Source organism: Hakea prostrata, chromosome 3 (genome assembly GCF_041222555.1).
Source record: "Hakea prostrata isolate BN-2017 chromosome 3, UWA_Hpros_2, whole genome shotgun sequence".
Taxonomy (NCBI): Eukaryota; Viridiplantae; Streptophyta; class Magnoliopsida; order Proteales; family Proteaceae; genus Hakea; species Hakea prostrata.
Window position 1 is genome coordinate 27,177,690 of NC_142602.1, and position 18,795 is coordinate 27,196,484.

An 18,795-nucleotide genomic window follows, 5' to 3' on the forward strand; every position below is an offset into this window, starting at 1 on the left:
ATTGGTCCAGAGACTCCAGACAGCAGAGACCGTCTCTTTTAATTATTAATTAATTAGTTAATTAATCTACTTTCGTCATTAATTTTAATTAACTAGTAAATATTTCCCCTTATTTTATTTACTGTTGTGAAGGAAAGCGGGGTAACGCCTCTACCGTCTTTTAACTCATTAATATATAAATAAGAAGGAGAAAGACAGGGCGCGAGAACGAGGGAGCGACTCGTGGAGCCTAGTTTTATGTGATGAACAGTGTGGCAAGATATGGCGGGATCGAGCTGGAGCTTTGGAAATGGTGGATCGCAGATGTTAGAAAACCCTAGATTCATACGAACCTGCGCAGTTTTCATCTCTTGAAATTTCCATTTTTTTAGTTTTTCCGGTACGATCTGGCGGTTTCCGTTTATACATTTCTATTTCATACTGAGACTGCATGGAGCTCTCCATACCTACATTGTTTGAGTTTACGAAAATTTTCAGTTTCTGAAGTTTGAATCTACTTGCTGTTCTTCATTTTTTTATTTTTTCTGCGTTTCTCCTGTAATTTTTTTTTCTCTTCTGAAAATTCGTTCATCTACGCGTTTTTTCTTGCTTCTGGACAACTCAACCTTTTTTGAAGCTTTAATGATTCTTTTTTGAATAAAGCTATGATGGAAGTCATATTTTCTCTTTTTCTTCTTTTTCTTTCTCGGTGTTCTTTTATGTTTCTCCGTCTGCAAAATATGAAGTTGGACAACTGTTTCATATTTCTTTTTCCGGTTTGTGTTGCAGGCATTTCCATTTTTGGAAAGAGATGGCGGAAGTGCCTAAATTGTTTTATATAGTAGTTATGGACGACGGAGATACGAGGGATAGGAATGATTCATTCCGATACACTCGATCGGTATTGCAGAGCACTCTGCAGCTCATGGGATGCAAAGCGCGCCATGCGTATAAGGTACAACAGAAAAAAAGACTGATTGGATCTATCTTATTAGTTTTCCTTGATTTACTAGCTCCACTTCGTTATCAAATTTATATTTATTTTCATGAATTGAATTGATTTGATTTGATTGAGATATTCTTCTAAATGTTGATCGGATCTTGGTTGGGACTTAAGAGGGTCATTCTGCGTCCAAAGATCCCTGTTCTGCTAACCGTGTGAATCTTGATTTTAATTAACCTTACATGTTTGCCTAAAGCGCGTGTTCAAGTCTGACTGGTTATCAGGGGCCTGGGAAATATAGATGCAAATCTTTGGTTGGAGATTTCAGCTGCGGCAGATGGCCTAGGATGTCAAAATCACGACTTTATTGCATTACCTTGTCGAGTTACCCGAAGAATCTCTGCTCCTAACAGAAATCATTAATAATAATCATTTCTTAAGGCTTGTTATGTAATAGTAACTATTTGCAGGCCAATAACTTGCCGTGCTCTTAATTGATTGCCCTTACAACTACTTTATGTTCATGCCCACCTTGTATATTAACAATGCTTTAAACATGAGAAGAAAGAAATTGCGAAATTTTTTAATGAAGTCTCTTTTGGTGCTTCGCAGATCAGCCGAGGGGTTTTTGAAGTGATGAGAAATGAATTCTCATCTGATATATTGCCCCATGTGGGTGTGCAAAATTCAGGATTGGATGCTTTGGAAGAACGCTGCGACAAAGTAAACAATTGTTCCACCTGTGGTTGCTTGGGTAAAGCAGAGGTTTGTGACCATTTGGTTTCTGGAAAGGATGAGGCAAGTGAAAGTGTACCATTTGAGTTATACAAAAGGCGCACCACTGTTGTTGTTAAGAGAAAGGCATTCTTGGACGTTGTTTGTGATGTTCTTGCAGAATACAAGTATGTTGGTCCCAATCAGAGGGCTGACTTGGCTCTGGCATGCAGGTATAAGATGTGACCATGTAAATATGTGTTTACTATGTCAGCTCACTTGTATTTTTGTGCTATCTTCTTTACTATGAAGGTTGTAGTTTTTATTTGCTATATTAGCAAATTGAGAGGAAGAAACAAAGAGGTCACTCACAATTATTTAGGTGATCACTGGTTTTAAAACATCACCCTCACCCTCCCACCCCCAGCCAAAAAAGGAGAAAAAGAGGGGGGGGGGGTGGAACAGGGGAAAATCTGAAACGTAAATTCTGATCCCAGGTTTTATACTTGATGAAAATTATGTACTCTTTTTTGCCATTCACCCTCATTGTAATAGTTTCTGATCATTGTCTTAAGTTAAAACTTGTTTCACCTTGTTTGAGGTTTGTCTGCGTGAATACCTTCAAACAGCTATCCATTTCTTTGTCTGGCTCTCCCAAATGATCACTAGTGTTAACCAGCTTCCTTTCTGATCTTACATAAATTTCATAGTTTTTTTTTTTTTTCTTTTCTGGGATGAAAGGTAGCTTATAGTAAATGTGAAGTATTACATATGATTGTCCTTGCCGTTTGCATCACTGAACAAATAATCTGTAATTGCGTCGTTGTTAAGAGGTTAATTCACCCCCCCCCCCCCCCAAAAAAAAAAAAAAAAAAATCAGGGAATGGTAGGGATGTTAATTGGTTGGTGTTAGCCAGTTCGGTTCGGGTCGAGTCGGTTCCAGTGTGGTATGTTGAACAAATAACCCAATCAAGGAAGCTTCAGTTTCAGTTGGGTTGACAGTTCCTATAGGTTTCTTTCAGTCTGGTTTTGATTTGGTTTGATCTATATGTGAATCCAAATTTTGGAAAAAAAATGTTAATGAGTTTTGGGTACTTATATGGTTATATGGGTTTGCTTGGTGTGGGCCATATCAGGTGAATTTGGTGTTTAATACCTCTAGGAATGATAAGATGCAAAGGTAATTCAAATGATGATGAATTTCATTTCTACCCTTGCTTGGTTGTTGTGGCATCTAGGTGTCAAGGGGTCCTGTTGGAGGGGGTGGGGCCATGGGGGTAAAAACTGCGGTGACACCAGCTAGGCGACCAAGACATTGGATACCTTGGGGACACCTTGACAACTATGTACACTTGTTATAAAAATTCTTACTGTTGAAAGTTTTAAATGCCTGTCCATTATTCATTGGTCATGTGAGTTCTTAATTTGATTTGCTGAGTCCTTAATTTTGAAGTGCTTCCTTGTTGTGACCTTTTTGGAAGTTCCTTGATGGTCATTCTCATGCGGGCATTGGCAAGTGTTATGTTATGTTTAGATTCTGGAACTCTTGGTGAAAAGTTTTAGTCATTTTTTGCAAGTGCTGATAGATTTAGAAGAATAGATACTTTTGACACAAGAAACTTGAGTACTCTATGGTATTACTTATGTTTAAATTTCTGGATTATCTCTGTGTATCTAATAGCATATTTCTTTCCCACCTTCAGCAACCAGAATACATTATATCACATTTTTCTGTAGCATAAAGCATCCTATTGGATTTTTATTAATGGTTTGCAATAAAAGTGAGGTACTTGTTTGCTTTGTATGTCATCTAGCAACAAAATCATTTTTTTTTCTCATCTAGTGTGGCCATAACTTGTCTTGCCCTTTATAGGATTCATTGAGTAATGTTCTGAGATAGCTTGCCTCTGCCTCCCTCGTCGTTGTCTTTTATATTATCTTTCTCTACTTGTAGCCCCCTTTCCCAACTAATTTCAAAAGAAATACCACTAGTTTTTTGGTGTTTGATGATGCAACGCACAAGTAAATTCTTTCTATTTGGGTGATTCTTTTTTCCCTCCAAAGTTCATTTATGGATAACTTCTTTGAGGTGAAGTTATGAGTATTGGCTTTTAAATTTCCAAATGTGTATATGCCTCTAGACTCTAGTATTGAAGTGCTAGGTGTTCACTAGATATTTTTCTCCCCTATCATAGGACCCTACGGAGTTCTTCTTGTTTTCTAGGTTATGTGCAACGGGGTGGGACTTAGGTGAGGACTTGCTATTTCTGGCTTGTTTGCTAGTGGAAGCTTTGGTTAAGAAGTGACTAATTAAGCATGCTGTAGTATAATAGGCAAGGATTCCCAATTCTTCTCATGTGGATTGGATCAATAGTAACTGATAGCTTTACTTGATAAGATCTACCAATTTTATGATACTTCGGTATTTGCAAAACCCAAAGGCTGATCTGTTTGGTATCTAATTTGTTCACTTGTGAAAATTTTTGAATTTTTTTTAATATGAAAGGTATGTTTTTGGTGTGTTTGTGCTGAAATAGTGAAATTAGTTCTAGTATCATTGCATTAGATGTTTTAGATCACTAATCATTGGTACATTTGCAAGTGAATTATGGTTTAAAGCTAAGATTTTAAGTGTGCTAGATATGGGAAAGAAGAAATGGATGGTGACATCCTCAGGTCTTTCTATACGCTCCTTTTTCTGAGTAGATTTCCATTTGCTCCTTTATCTGATTTTCTTCATCTACTCACTGGATGTGTGAGAAAAGCTCAGTCTGCCTGTGGTGGATATAAAATTGTTAAATTTTGTTTACAAGTTGCATCCTATTGTACCAACATGAAGAAAACATTTGGTGATGTTTTTAATAGGAATAAGTTTTGACTTGCCTGAGAAATGTTTGTTTCACTTTTTTTTGGCTCAGTAGTAGAACTAGTAATCAGGAGGTAAGTTTTCTGCTCATAAGTATTGGATTCTAATCTATTCTATCAGTAGTTCCAGACTTTCATAAAGAAGTTTTTTCTTATATTTGGGACCCCCCCCCCCCCCCCCACAAAGAAAAAAAACTGCATGAAGTCACATTCAAGAGTGACTGATAGAGTATACTATCCTGTAGGACATACTAAAGGACAAGAAAACCACAGGAAAGAATCATAGTGCCAGAACATTAGGGTAAATAAAACAGAATATAAACATCCCTAGCATCAACATTCATGTGTGGCTTGAAACTAGGTCAGATTGAGTGAAGCTCCTACAGGTTAAATGTTCCAAAGATGGGGCAGATCTAATGGACTGGTCTGTAGAAAATGCATTAGAGCAGAAGTAGAAAGTAAGAGACAAAATGAAAGGTGATATGGAAACTTGAGTAATTCTATATCCAGATTTTAGATGGGACAGAGGTTGAAGGAAGGTCCTGTAAGGTTATAAGCCCTCAAAAATAAGAACCTGAGGCTCATCCAATGGTTGTTTTCCTAGAAAACAGGGATAGATATCTGAAAGAATATAGCCTTTGCTGGAAACTGCAGGGTGCTATAACTAAGAGCAAATCTGACAGTTCAGAAAGGGATAAGAGAGGATTATGACCATACTGGTAACAGAATAATAGGAGGTTTAAGCCGCTGGTAGCATGTGGGATTACTTCCAAGTTCCAAGTGATTGCATGCCAAGATGGACAGATGCTTTAATGGAATAAGAAAGAATATAAATGGAGAACAAAAAGGGAAAGGGATAGGACTGTGTGAATGGATTACTTCAAAGTGATTGCATGCCAAGATGGAATGCTTTGATGGAAAAAGAAAGAATATAAATGAAGAAAGAAAAGGGAAAATAATAGGACTGTATGTATCATATCATCACATGGACCCATTGTTGGGCATCACCATCATTCCTCCTAGGCTCCTATGGCTTCGCCACCCATGGACATCACTGATTCACTGCAGCTCACCACATTCAGAGCGTTAAATTATGTCAACCAAAATCGTGGGCAATAGAATTCAATATCTTCAATACAGAATTAGCTATTCTTAAAATTGTGTGAGTCAACTAAAAAGACAACCATCCATCAAAATAGAACGCCAATGAGAATAAACTCTAGCTATGAACTAGATAGAAATTCTAGAAAATTTTGACTAATGAAATAGAAAGTGAGATATAATATCCTAGATAATATTGGCAGCGTCTCTCAACTGTGCCAGCTGTTCAGACGACCCAAAGTGGAGATTGCAGTGGACAATAACAGCTGGTACAAGGGATGGGTTGAACTAGGCTCCAGAACCAGACCCAGAGCATGGCCTATATTTTGGGCCTGGTTCTGGCAAAAACCTGTCCTGTCTTCTCCTTCAAACTGTGTCAAGAGCACCAACTGAACCCCAGCTAGGAACAATGAGATTCTGGGTACATCTAGCAAGGGAATAGAATCCCCCAAACCAAATACATGGTCTTACACACCCTTGGGCAATTTGTCTGCCACGTCATTTGCCTTTCTGGCTGCTGACAAAAATAAAAATCAAAGTGGGCATTCTGGTTAGGTATTTATAACCCAAGGAGCAATTTAAAAATTGTCAATCTACCAAATCCAATGCTGAATCCCCTCCCATGATAGCTGGAAATCAACCCTTGTTCACAGAAGAGATCAATTCATGTTTCACAGGCTATTAAAACAGCTCTAGTTAGAATCTTTCTCCAGTAGGGTCCATGAAACTCCCTCAGCGCTACCAGCCAATCTGACTACACAAGAAGAGTTGAGGCGAAATCTCTCTATAATTAGTTCGTGGGGATCTCCATCAATGTATCATCACTTGAGCTCATTGAGCAATTATCAAGAACAAAATTGGATCACAATCAGATAATTGGCTGCTGTGGGATTTCCTTCGACAAGAACATGAGCCCAGTGAGCAACCGTACTTTGAATTCTTTCAACCACCTCCAGAAACTAGACAATGCTTATTTTGGATCCTGTTGTTGCTCTCCTCCCAAATACACCAGAATGAGGTCCATAAGAACTGTTCCATAGAAACTTCCTTTTATACCTTAAGGAGAGAAATTCCACAGCCTTTAAAGCTTCTTGGCATCTTCCGGAAAGTTCCAAGAAAGAGAGCTTTAAGAAATAAAATTGGCATGGAAATATAATCGACTTCGTTGTCTCCCAAAGTCATCCTACTGTCTTTAGGGAGAGGAACCTTGTGGCATCCTCTTCTTATGAATGTAACCCATTAGGACCTTTTTATGGTTCATTTCTTGGCCCGGCCCTGCATTTCAGGAGTTATCTGGAATTTTGGATGTCTGCCAAAACTTGTGAGGAAAAGAACTATTGCTTCTCCTCCATCATCTGCATAGAAAATATGCAATTTTCAACAAATGCAGCAAATGAAAAAAAGAAAATCACAAGTACTAGTTAGTAGTTAATATCCAAATTCTTGTCTTGGTAATTATGGTGTTTTGACCTTGTTTTTGCTTTGATCCCAAAGTATCATCTATTAACACTTAATAGGTTCCTAATATTTTATTTGTTTATTTCCTGGCATGCTTTTTGTGATTGTATCCTTTTCTCTGAGTCTCTTTGAGTTCTCTTTTTGTCTTTGTAGAATCCGAGAAAGGAAGGAATCTGTGACTGTGCTGCTATGCGGGACAAGTGGGTGTGGCAAGTCTACCTTGTCTGCATTGCTGGTATTTCCACCTTCCCTTAAAAGAAACTTGTTCTGGCAATTAGAATACAGAGGTTTCACATCATGCATTATATTATGGTTCAAATTTGTAAATATACTTGAAGTTGGGAGCATAAAGTATAAGCTTAAAAGGTTCTGGAAGAAATTGCACTTCACCAAGCAGATTCTAATCTTAGTGTTTAATTTTCCTTGTTCAACTCATCCAAAGTGAGAACACAAGGCAAAATGCTTGAATGATACTTCAACCACTGGTGAAGGTTCATTATGGATGTTGTAATGTTGTGTCAATCCATTGTTTGTGTAATCAACATTACCCTGCTTGAACCATTCATTCCCTTGATATGGCACTACTCACATGCATTCGCCTTACAAAACTTTGGTTTGCATTCCTGTTTGATCCTTAGCCCAATATGTTATGTTATCTCACAGGGTAGCAGATTGGGCATCACAACAGTCATTTCTACTGACTCCATTCGACACATGATGAGGAGCTTTGTGGATGAAAAACAGAGCCCCCTACTCTGGGCATCAACTTATCATGCTGGTGAGTTTCTGGATCCAGTGGCAGTTGCAGAAGCAAAAGCCAAAAGAAGAGCTAAGAAATCAGCGCATGTTTCCTACTCTCTTCCCAAGGATGAGGGGTCTGATGGATCTGTAAACAAAAAACCAGATTCCACACCAACAGATGCTAGTTCACGTACCGCTGAACTGATTAGTCCAAAACAGATGGCTATAGAAGGATTTAAAGCCCAGAGCGAGATGGTCATAGATAGTCTTGATCGCCTAATTACTGCATGGGAAGAGCGGAAAGAATCAGTAGTAGTTGAGGGTGTACACTTAAGCCTCAATTTTGTGGTAAGTACATCCAACACCTACACATTACACAGGTGATTGACAGGCTAGGAAAGTGGATCAATAAAAAATTACATTCCACCATTGAAAACATTTACTAGACATCTGAGTCATCTGAGTAGTAGTCCTCCAAACCCGGTTATGGCACTAGGGATTTTTGACCTTGCAAAGCATTGGGTCAAATAGTTGATTTGTGCCTGTTGGGCTCAGGCAGGTAGCAATCCTATAGGCCTGGCCTTGCTTTCATCTTTGGTATTTATAACATGAATGGTTTAGGCAGCAGTTTCCCCACCCTCTAAATTTTGGATACCCCAAGGAGCAGGCGTATTGTTTTATTTCCCCCCCCCCCCCCCCATTCTTCCCTCCTTTCTCCCCCTCCTGTTGTACATTATTTTTTCTCCTTGGGTTTTTCATATCAGTTTATTCATCCCAAAAGGGAGGGGGGCAGGGCAATGACAGGGATAAGTAATTCTTTTTTTGGGGGTGGGGGAGGTATGTTGGTCGGCTGATTTGGTTGACTGTATCTAATCTAACTGAAATTCTGGCTGTATTTTGTCAAGCTTTTCTTTATTTTATTTATAATTTTGATACTAAGTTCAAAGTTACAGAAGTATTAAGTGTGATTAATGGATGGAAGATAGGAATATAATTTATTATTATTATTATTTTTGGTAGAAATAGGAATATAATTTATATTTCAGTGTAATATTACGTCAAGAATATGTTTAAAAAAAAGTATAGAGAATATGTTTAAACATAATTAACCAAAATAAATGAAGTGGGAGGGTATTACTGGAAATGTACCTCACAATTCAATAGCCTGCTAAGCTGATCCGTAAGATTTGAAACTTTGAATTGTAATTTACTTGGCTACAAATTCTGACCTCGACCTTACTTTCATTCCTTCCATCTCAAACGATCCCATACCTTAAGCTCATTGCCCTTCTGTCTCTACTGCTGTAGGTATCCAGCGATGGACCTCTGTAGTTCTTGGTCAATTTCTTGGTCCCCCACCCTCCTTTGGTATTCTTAAAACTTCCCTTACCAAACAATGGAAAGCTCATGGTCATCTGGATATTCATCTTATTGACTCTGGTGTTTTCCTGTTCAAATTTGCCTCCCTTGACTGCTGCTCTCGTGCCCTTGAAGGGTCTCCCTGGTTTGTGGGAAAATCCCCTATATTCCTAAAACCTTGGACCCCTTCACTTCCCCTCTGCAGGGTCGACTTCAGCTCCCTTCCCCTGTGGATCAACTTACCTGGTTTCCCGCTGGAATTTTGGAACTCCGATTGTCTGAGTAGAATCGGATCTGCCCTTGGAAAGCCTCTTCGTACTGATGCAAAAACTTTGAATATGAATCGCCTGTCCTATGCGAGACTCTGTGTTGAATTCTCTGCCTCAAAAGATTTGCCCTCTAGTGTAACTATTGCTGATGATCTTGGCCTCAAGTACAATCAGGTCATTGCTTACGACTGGATTCCCTTTCGTTGTGACCTTTGCTCGTTGTTTGGTTATGAATCATTTGGTTGTTCATTTGCTGCTCTCCATCAAGCTAATCAAATAGCCCCTGCCCCTGTCACTGCTGCTGCTTCAAGTGATCATACAAGTTCTATGCTCTCGGCCGACCCTAGATTATATGCTGAAGCTCTCTTAAAGATGAAGACTATTGACGCTTTAGAGATAATCTCTGTTCCATCGTTTGCTGCAAATACAATTCCTATTACAACTGCTGCAAACACATCAACTATTTCTGTTGCTGCTGATTGCCCGCTGTGTGTTGCCGGAAATTCCTCTCCGGTAACCAAATCGTACCGTAGAAGAAGAAGGAAGAATAAAGCTGCTGCTATTCCAGATCTCCAGAATCTTGACTCTGATTCCGTCAACCCTATTGACGTCGACCTTTCGAGAAAGTCTGCAATTCCTGCCAGTTACTCTGTGGATGAAGAAGCTTCTGTTCCTGGGTTTCCTGTTCCTACTGACAATGTCGCTGATGCTGCCAGAGCCCCTGTAAGGTCTGTAGAGGTATTTGATTCTCTCCCAATAGACTTTTTGCCCCTGCCTTTCCCAAATGATGCTAGGCCGACTGTTGAAAACCCAAAAGTATCGCCAAGAGTCCCCTGCAATCTCCCAAACCCTCTCCTAATAAATACAAATCTTCCCCATTATGCTACCTCCCTTCCTCTTTTACCGACTCCCTCACACCTTCAGCTGGGACCCACCATGTACAACCACTCCCATCGCCATCGTCCTTTATCCCTTAGTCTACCGCCTCCCTCACTTGGGCCAAGGCCCATCGTGAAACCATTTTCCTCTTCTCTTGGGCCTTTTATGTCTAGTGGGTCTCGGCCCATCCGTTCTCTAAATGCTATTAATATGCCCATTTCCCCAAATATCATTGAGCCCATGATGTCCTCGGCGCTTTCTAATTATAAAGATGCAAATCCATTTGATGTTTTATGTCCTTTGGTCCAACCGAACCCCTCTCTTGCAACCTCTCATCTTGAAAACTCATCTTCCTCTTTCTAGAACCTCTCCCCATCAATTGAGCCTTCAACCCAAATTCAGCTTCCTCCATTGACCCAAATATTTTTGAAACACCTTCCCCTTGGGATTCCACCTTGCGTGAGACTAATTCTCCGTGCTCACCCCACCAATTAGCCTCCCTTGACCCCAATTTTAGTTGTTAACTCCCCCCCCCTCTTTTATTATGTCTGAGTTTATTGTGTGGAATGTTCGCGGTCTTAATGCTGTAGCTAAGCAGAGGGAAATCAAAAAATTCTTTTGGACTCCAAAGCCTCTTTTTGTGCCATCCTTGAGACTCATGTCCAAGCTGATAATTTCCATCGGATTGCCCAATATTTGGCCCCGTCTTGGTCTTTCCTTTCTAATTACTCCCATTGCTCCAATGGGCGAATTTGGATTCTTTGGGATCCCACCTCCCTTTCTATTGCCCTCATTGATTCTTCTCCCCAATTCATGCATCTATCCATCTCTCCTTCCAATGCTATCTCCTCCTTTTTCCTCACCATAGTCTATGGGTTTAATCGGGCGGCTGACCGCGCTCCTCTATGGGACTCCATTCGTTCCTTGTCCTCCTCCTTTGGGAACCTTCCCTGGGGTATTGGGGTGATTTTAACATTGTTCGATTCTCCCATGAGAGGGTGGGTGGTCGTCCCCCTAATCCGGTTACGGTCGATGATTTCAATTCTTGTATTGATGACTCTAGTCTCACTAATCTTCGTTGGTCGGGCCACTCTCTCTCTTGGTATAACCGGCGTATCGGTGTAGATAGAATTGCCTCTAAACTTGATCGCTTTCTTGTTAATCATCACTGGCTCTCTTCCTTCCCGGACTCCCATGCCTCTTTCTCTCCAGCTTGCCTTTCTAATCACTCTCCCTGCCTTGTCTGCCTTCTCCCCTCCTCGTTCGGTCCTAAGCGTTTCAAATTCTTTGATATGTGGACCTCCAACCAATCCTTCCTCCCCACTGTTAAGGAAGCCTGGGAGAAGCCTGTCCATTGTCACTCTCTTCCCCTAATCGCTTTTGCCCGGCGCCTTAGGAACACTAAGGAAGCTCTCCGTCGTTGGAACTCCTCTACTTTCGGAGATATTTCCTCTAGGGTTTCTAATTGTCGTTCAAATCTCCTAAGTGCCCAAACCCTTCTCCAAAGTGACCCCCTCAATCCTCTGCTCGCGGAGAATGAGAGGGATCTCTCTTCTGATTTATCGTCTCTTGTTTCCCTTGAAGAAAGTTTCCTCCGGCAAAAAACCAGAATTAATTGGCTCCAGCTTGGAGACTCTAATATTGCTTTCTTCCATTGCTCTCTTAAAGCCCGCAATATTCACAACTCCATTCCTGCCCTTCTTTCTAGTAATGGTACTTGGATCTTTGACCCCTAGGGAATCAAAACCGAGGTTGTGTCTTATTTTTCTAATCTTCTCTCTCCTTCTTCCCTCCCGCATCGCCCTCCTTTCCCCCTGGTCTCATCAATAAATTCGTTGACCCGCTCTCTTCCCTCTCTTTTCTCAATTCCTTCCCATGATGAGATTACTCTGGCCATCCGTTCCCACAAATCAAACCGTGCCTCGGGCCCCGATGGTTTCAGTATGGGGTTCTTCTCTTGTGCTTGGGATCTCATTGAGGGTGACCTTATTCGAGCTGTCCGTAGTTTCTTTCTCAATCCCTCTCAGCTCTCTTCCATCAACCAAACATTCCTCTGTCTTATCCCCAAAAAAGCTGGAGCATCTTCTGTCTCTGATTTTCGCCCCATCTCCCTTTGCAATCTTCTCTACAAATTCATCTCCAAAATCCTAGCGAATAGGCTCAAGAAGGTTATGCCAATCCTAGTTAGTCCCAACCAATCTGCTTTTATCTTAGGTCGTAGCATTACGGATAATATTCTCCTTTGTGCCGAGGTTGTCAGGGGTTTTGAAAGATCCTCTCACTCCCCTGCAGCCCTCCTCAAAGTTGATCTCCACAAAGCATTTGACTTTATCCGCTGGGACTTTATCAGTGATGTTCTTTCCGCTATGGGTTTCCCTCCTTCCTTCATCCATTGGATCGAGGTTTGCATCTCTACTCCTTTCTTCTCTGTTCTAACCAATGGCTCGCCAGCGGGCTTCTTTCCCTCTCGGGTTGGTATTCGCCAAGGTTGTCCCCTTTCTCCCTTCCTTTTCTCTCTGGCTCTAGAGGTGCTCTCTTGTATTCTCCAAGCCAAGACTGATCAGCTCCTGATTTCTCCCATCCCGAAATGTAAAGCTATCAATCTCACCCATCTTGCTTTTGCAGATGATCTCATGATCTTCGCTAAAGCTGACCATAGTTCTATCTCTTCCATCATCTCCGCCCTCTCCTTCTTTGAGTCTATCTCCGGCCTTAAGTTCAACCTTGATAAATCTTCCCTCTTCCTTTGAGGTGTGTCTGAGCCTCTGCATTCAAATCTCCTTAATCTTTCGGGGTTTAGGTCTGACTCCTTCCCTGTGGTTTACCTTGGTCTCCCTCTTATCCCGGGTAGGCTCTCCCGCCACCATTGTTTGCCCATGTTGGATCATATCCTTAAATGCCTCCAACTCTGGAAAAGCCGACTACTCTCGTTCGCTGGTAGGGTTGAGCTCATTCGATCTGTGCTCCAATCTTCCTACCTCTATTGGTGTGGCATTTTCCCGATCCCTAAGGCCATCTCGTCTGCAATGGAATCTCTCTTCTGTGCTTTTCTTTGGAAAGCCTAGGAATCTGTGCGATTCCTTCGCCCCATTAGTTGGGCCAACATTTGTCGGCCCAAATTTGAAGGGGTCTTGGAATCCGCAGAATCCAAGAAGTCAATTCCGCTGCTTTTCTAAAACTCATTTGGAAAATTGTCACTAACCATGACTCTATCTGGGTTAAATGGGTTTAATATTACCTTCTTAAATCTGACTCTTTCTGGACTGCCCCTATCCCTCCTAATCCTTCCTGGACCTAGAGGAAACTGCTTCTCCTCAGACCCCATGCTCTCCCTGCCATCACCATCCAGATCTCCTATGGTTCTTTTACTTCTTTCTGGCTAGATCCTTGGCATCCGATGGGTATTCTTCTCAATCATTTTACTCCCCGCACTGTCTACGAGACTCGCATTCCCAAATCTACTTGCCTCTCGCATTTTATCTCTAGTGGTTCCTGGGTCCATCCTCCTCACCATAGTCTCACGTAAGTTTGGAACTCTCTCCCCCCTATCTTTTCCCTTCCCCATGATAGAGTTATTTGGATCCCCACTACTTCCAAAATATTCACCACTCATTCTGCTTGGAACCTGTTTCGTTCCCCCTCCCCTCCCCCCTTATGGCCCCCTTTGGTTTGGTTCAAGGGCCATATCCCTCGTCATTCTCTTACCCTTTGGAGAGCCCTAAACACAGCCTTACCAACCCAGTCTTTCCTTGCTTCCCGCCACATCCCTGTGAACCTAAATTGCATTCTTTGCTGGAATGACACCGAGGACATCGAGCATTTGTTCTTTTCTTGCCCTTTCTCTAGTGCACTTTGGAGAAAAGCCCTTAACTTCATTTGGCCCAGCTCTCATCGCTCATTTGGGTTTATGAGGGACTGGTCTTGGGTTTTGAGTAACTTTTTAGGTACCTCTATCTGTGACCGAATAGGCAGGCTTGTCTTTGGTGCTTCAGTCCACCATTTGTGGTGGGAGCGAAATCTTCGGCGCTGGACTTCTAAATCCCGATCCATAGATGCTATTTGGAATGCTATTTATTTTGAGGTGTCCTCTAAAATTTCTGCTTTTCCCTCCCCCCCGGTTGTTGACTCCCCAAGGAACATACTTATTGTTGTTGCCTGGGGCCTCAACTCCCAAATCCATTCTCCCCCTTGATCCTCGTCCTTTGGATCATCCTTTGTATTAGTTCTCGTCTTTTAATTGATTATTTATTCATCCAAAAAAAAATATTCAAGCTTCCTTTTGTTTTGCTTTACAGATGGGACTAATGAAGAAACATCCTTCAATCATACCATTCATGATTTACATTGCCAATGAGGAGAAACATTTGGAACGGTTTGCTGTTCGTGCAAAATACATGACCCTGGACCCTGCAAAAAACAAATATGTGAAATATATTCGCAACATAAGAACAATTCAAGACTATCTGTGTAATCGTGCTGATAAGCATCTGGTACCGAAAATAAATAACACAAACGTTGATAGGAGTGTTGCAGCCATACATGCCACAGTATTCAGCTGCCTTCATAGACGTGAGGCCGGGGAGCAGCTGTATGACCAAAACACAAACACAGTGTCAGTGATTGATGAAGAGTACCGGAAACAAAATGCTGCCAATTCATTGAGCTCTAAGGGAATGTTCCAGCTGATCCAGAGACAAGGATCTTCTAGACATCTAATGGCTCTTCTCAATACAGATGGTTCTGTGGCTAAGGCTTGGCCTGTTGGCTCTACTGGTAATAATGGAAACTCCATCTCATACAATGGATGTGAGAAAGACATGGGGAGTCTGTATGGTCCCTTGCAGATTGGCAAGGCAGAACCAGTTAACCTTCAATTTGGTTACTATGGGATTAGCGCATGGCCCAGTGAGAGAGGTGGGACAAGTCAAGCTGGAAGTATTGATGAGTCGAGGGCTGATGGAACTGAAACTGGGAGCAGACATTACTCATCCTGCTGCAGCTCTCCAAGGATGTCTGATGGACCTGCCAAGGAGGTATGTAGTTTCTTATATTTGAATCAGGCAGAGTGGTCTTGAAGAATGATTCATACACAAATAGTGTGATTATAATTCCATTGAACATGAATCAATCATTGCACTGACAAAGCTAGCAATTTTGATTGCGTCACTGTCCTTTCCATTATTTTTCCTTGATAGTTGGTAATATAAGGTGGAACAAACAACTAGTTTATATGGCCCAACAGATAATTTGATGCTTTTCGGTTGTTCTTGTTGTGCTTGCAGCTTAAGGAGGAACAGTCGGTTTCTGGCTCTGATGAAGAAGCTGATGACCCTCCTGAGTTGGACAGTGACGAAGATCTTAGTGATGCAGGTGAAAAACGGATCCATGAAGAGGTATGAATAAGAGCTCTAAAAGGGATTGGTCTGCACTACCTTGTACATGGTTTTTCAAAAGAATGCCACGTTCACCTTTTCTGTTTTCTACCGTGGGGTTGGATATTTAGGGGGAAGGGAAGGATGTGATTTAACATCCTTATGATCCGAAGTGAGTTAAATGATGATTTTCAGTACGATTCTTGTTGTATTCTTTTTTAACTTGGTAGTTGTTATTACAGATGGAGGGCTCAGTCGATGAGGAATCAACGAAGTCTGATGAAGAATATGATGATCTAGCCATGCAAGATGGGCAAGAGAATGGGTATTGTTCAGATGATGATGAAAAATCCAATAGAAAGCGAGTGCCATTGTCCAGTGTTCCTAATACTAACAATGTTGAAAACCTGAAAGGGGTCAAGTACCAAGAGAATTTGGATCTCTTTTTAAAAACAAGCAGTGAGCCTGTTTCTGAGCCACTGTGTTTATACTCGGCACTCCTGACGGAGAAGGATCAGAATAGGTTGTCCCCTGCAGGGGACAACGCGAGGAGGATGAGGAAGCGCTCTCTCAGCATTCCGGCATTGGGGAAGCGTGGGTCATTTCTCAATGGACCCATTCTTTCTGGAGCACCTCAGAGATAGCAAACTTTCTTCTGCTGAGGTACTTGTTGAAGGCACTTCTTGTATCAATTATATTAGAAGGTAAAAAGAAAAAAGTGAAGCTGTTGAAGCACAAAGGAGGTCCAATAGGTTTTCTCTTTTCCATACCCACTAATGTATAAATATTTCTGGTCCATGTGTGGAATTAAATGTTCCTTCTGTTTTGACTAAATTGTGTTTTTCTTGTCAAAGGTTGAGAGAAATCTCTTAATCTAGAGGTGATTTGACTTGATGATGACTCCTCTCTCTCTCTCTCTCTCTCTCTCATTTTCTCTCACTCCTGTTATTAACAAAGTTCTGAAATTAACTTACCTGGTTTCGATTGCAGGGTCAGATTTTATGGAATACGTATCTGAAACTCTGCAAAGGGTGGTGGTGTTGGCTACTTAAATAATGACCACGAGCTTGTTTTACCTTGAGAACTGTTCCCCTCACCTGTGAACTGTTGATGCTTAAGGTGGGCTAAAAATGGTGAGAAAGGGTGGAATAGTGACATGGTTACTTTGATAAGGATCCTGGGAGGGAACAGGGAAGGAGACTAGAATCCTTATAAATTGCTTAAGACAATCTTCCAGCTACGGGCATTGGTCAGGCCACGGGCCTATTACCTCTAATGGAGAAACGGATTTCTTTTTATCTGTGAAGCATGTAGCAGGAACAACTCTCTAACGGAAAAAAGATATAGCACAGTCTTCCGGTAGAAAAACACATCAGCATGTCCTTAAAGATGCATGAAGGCTTGTTAGGGTTGTGAAGTACTGTGGGTAGATTTGTACAATCTGTGTTAACCATGCGTTTTCACATCATAACACGTGGCATGATTAATCAATTCTTTCGTCACTAATTTGTGTACTATGAAATGCAGTGGTTAGGGATCCAAAAGTTATATATTCACCAATTTGTTTACACTGACAAGTCAAAAAAACAAGATTTCTAAAATCAACACTACAGAGAAAAACACCTCTTGCTCTTATATAAGAGAGACACAACACCACAAAAGATTTGTCTCCACTTGGATAAATATGACATTAGAAAGATTAGAGAAGTAGGAGGTAATATAAACTAACACTCAAAACAGGACACTTGCCACTCAAAGGAAATCCACCTAAAGGGTAAGAGCAAAACTATGTCAAACTCAAATATCATTCTAATAATTGGTCAAATTCGTTCAGAGAATGTAAATAGATGTACATTGCAACGTCTCCCAATACTTGGGCAATTTTAAAATCCATTGAGAAAGTCGATTGTGGTAGAATGGTTTGAATGGATTAGTGTGATTCCAAGCTCTTTATTTATAATGAAGTGGAAAGAACACAATTACATAAATACCCTACACGGGTAACAAGAAATAGAAAATTATATGAACTAAAACTCCTAATACAATTGAACTCTCAATAGAACTCAACCAACACTCCTCTTCAAGTTAATGTATAGATGTTAGTTATGCACAACTTGTTTTTTTTGGTAGGAATGCCCAACTTGTTTACAATAGGAAGGAAATCTTCTTCCTTCAAACACTTAATGAAAATATTTGCCACTTGGTCTCTAGATCTCACAAAAGGCATGCAGATCAGCCATTGTTTCAACTTTGCTTTGACAAAAAAAATTGTCAATTTCAACATGTTTAGTTTGATCATGTTGCATAGGATTATTGACAATACTAATAGTAGCCTGTTGTCACAATATAACATCATAGGGTTTGGAATTTTAATTCCGATATTTTTAACAGATCTTTTAACCATAGTAACTCAAAAACTCCATGAACCATAACTATGTATTTAGCTTCTGTACTGGATAAAGCTACCACATTATGTTTGTTACTCCACCAAGTAACTAGATTACCTCCAACAAAGGTACAATAACCTGAAATTGAACCCAACCCAGTTTACATCAGTGTGAGCTTCTACTCTTAGATTATTAATGAGTGATAAAAGTATTCATTTTCCAAGAGTTCCCTTCATGTATTGTAGTATTTTGGTGATAGTCTTCATATGAGTTGAATATGGATCATGCATGAAGTGGCATACTATTCCTATGGCATAAGCAACGTCTAGCCTGGTGTGAGACAAGTAAATAAGCATACCTACCAGCCTTTGATATCTTCCTTTGTCCTCTGTTTTTTCCTCTTTCTCCTTTAGTTTAGCTCTAGGCTCAATAGGCATATTAACTGCTTTACAACCCAACATTCCCACTTTTGATAATAAATCTAGAACATACTTCCTCTAGGATAGGTATATAATCTTCTTTGATCGAGGCTCCTCAATTCCTAGGAAGTGTTGTAACTTCCCTAGATCTTTAATCTCAAACTCTTTGTTAAGAAAGTCCTTCAACATTTGTATTTCCTCACTAACATTCCTTGTGATGACAATTCGTCCACATAAACAATGAGAAGTGTGATATCGACATCTGACTTCTTGACAAACTATGTATAATTAGCATTGCTTTGCTTGTAC

General features: G+C 40.7%; 1 protein-coding gene across 2 annotated transcripts; it reads left to right on the forward strand.

Moving 5' to 3' along the window:
• The first annotated feature begins 220 nt into the window (after positions 1-220).
• Positions 221-17,329, forward strand: LOC149021940 (P-loop NTPase domain-containing protein LPA1 homolog 2-like). 2 transcript variants are annotated; one of them, XM_089150148.1, is made up of 9 exons: positions 232-305; positions 769-934; positions 1,535-1,869; positions 7,214-7,295; positions 7,724-8,149; positions 14,604-15,341; positions 15,591-15,701; positions 15,923-16,343; positions 16,671-17,329. In XM_089150148.1, the coding sequence occupies exons 1-8, from the start codon at positions 262-264 to the stop codon at positions 16,322-16,324; spliced, it is 2,304 nt and encodes a 767-aa protein (XP_089006274.1). In that variant the 5' UTR covers positions 232-261; the 3' UTR covers positions 16,325-16,343; positions 16,671-17,329. The 2 variants fall into 2 exon arrangements, with proteins under 2 accessions (XP_089006275.1, XP_089006274.1); XM_089150149.1 differs by lacking the exon at positions 16,671-17,329 and having other exon boundaries at positions 221-379; positions 15,923-16,586.
• Positions 17,330-18,795: the final 1,466 nt, after the last annotated feature.

Coding starts and splice junctions, on each gene's coding strand:
- LOC149021940 (XM_089150148.1), top strand. CDS start 262: ATGGCGGGATCGAGCTGGAGCTTTGGAAATGGTGGATCGCAGAT. Junction 935..1,534: donor AAGCGCGCCATGCGTATAAG/GTACAACAGAAA, acceptor GGTGCTTCGCAG/ATCAGCCGAGGGGTTTTTGA. Junction 15,342..15,590: donor CTGATGGACCTGCCAAGGAG/GTATGTAGTTTC, acceptor TTGTGCTTGCAG/CTTAAGGAGGAACAGTCGGT.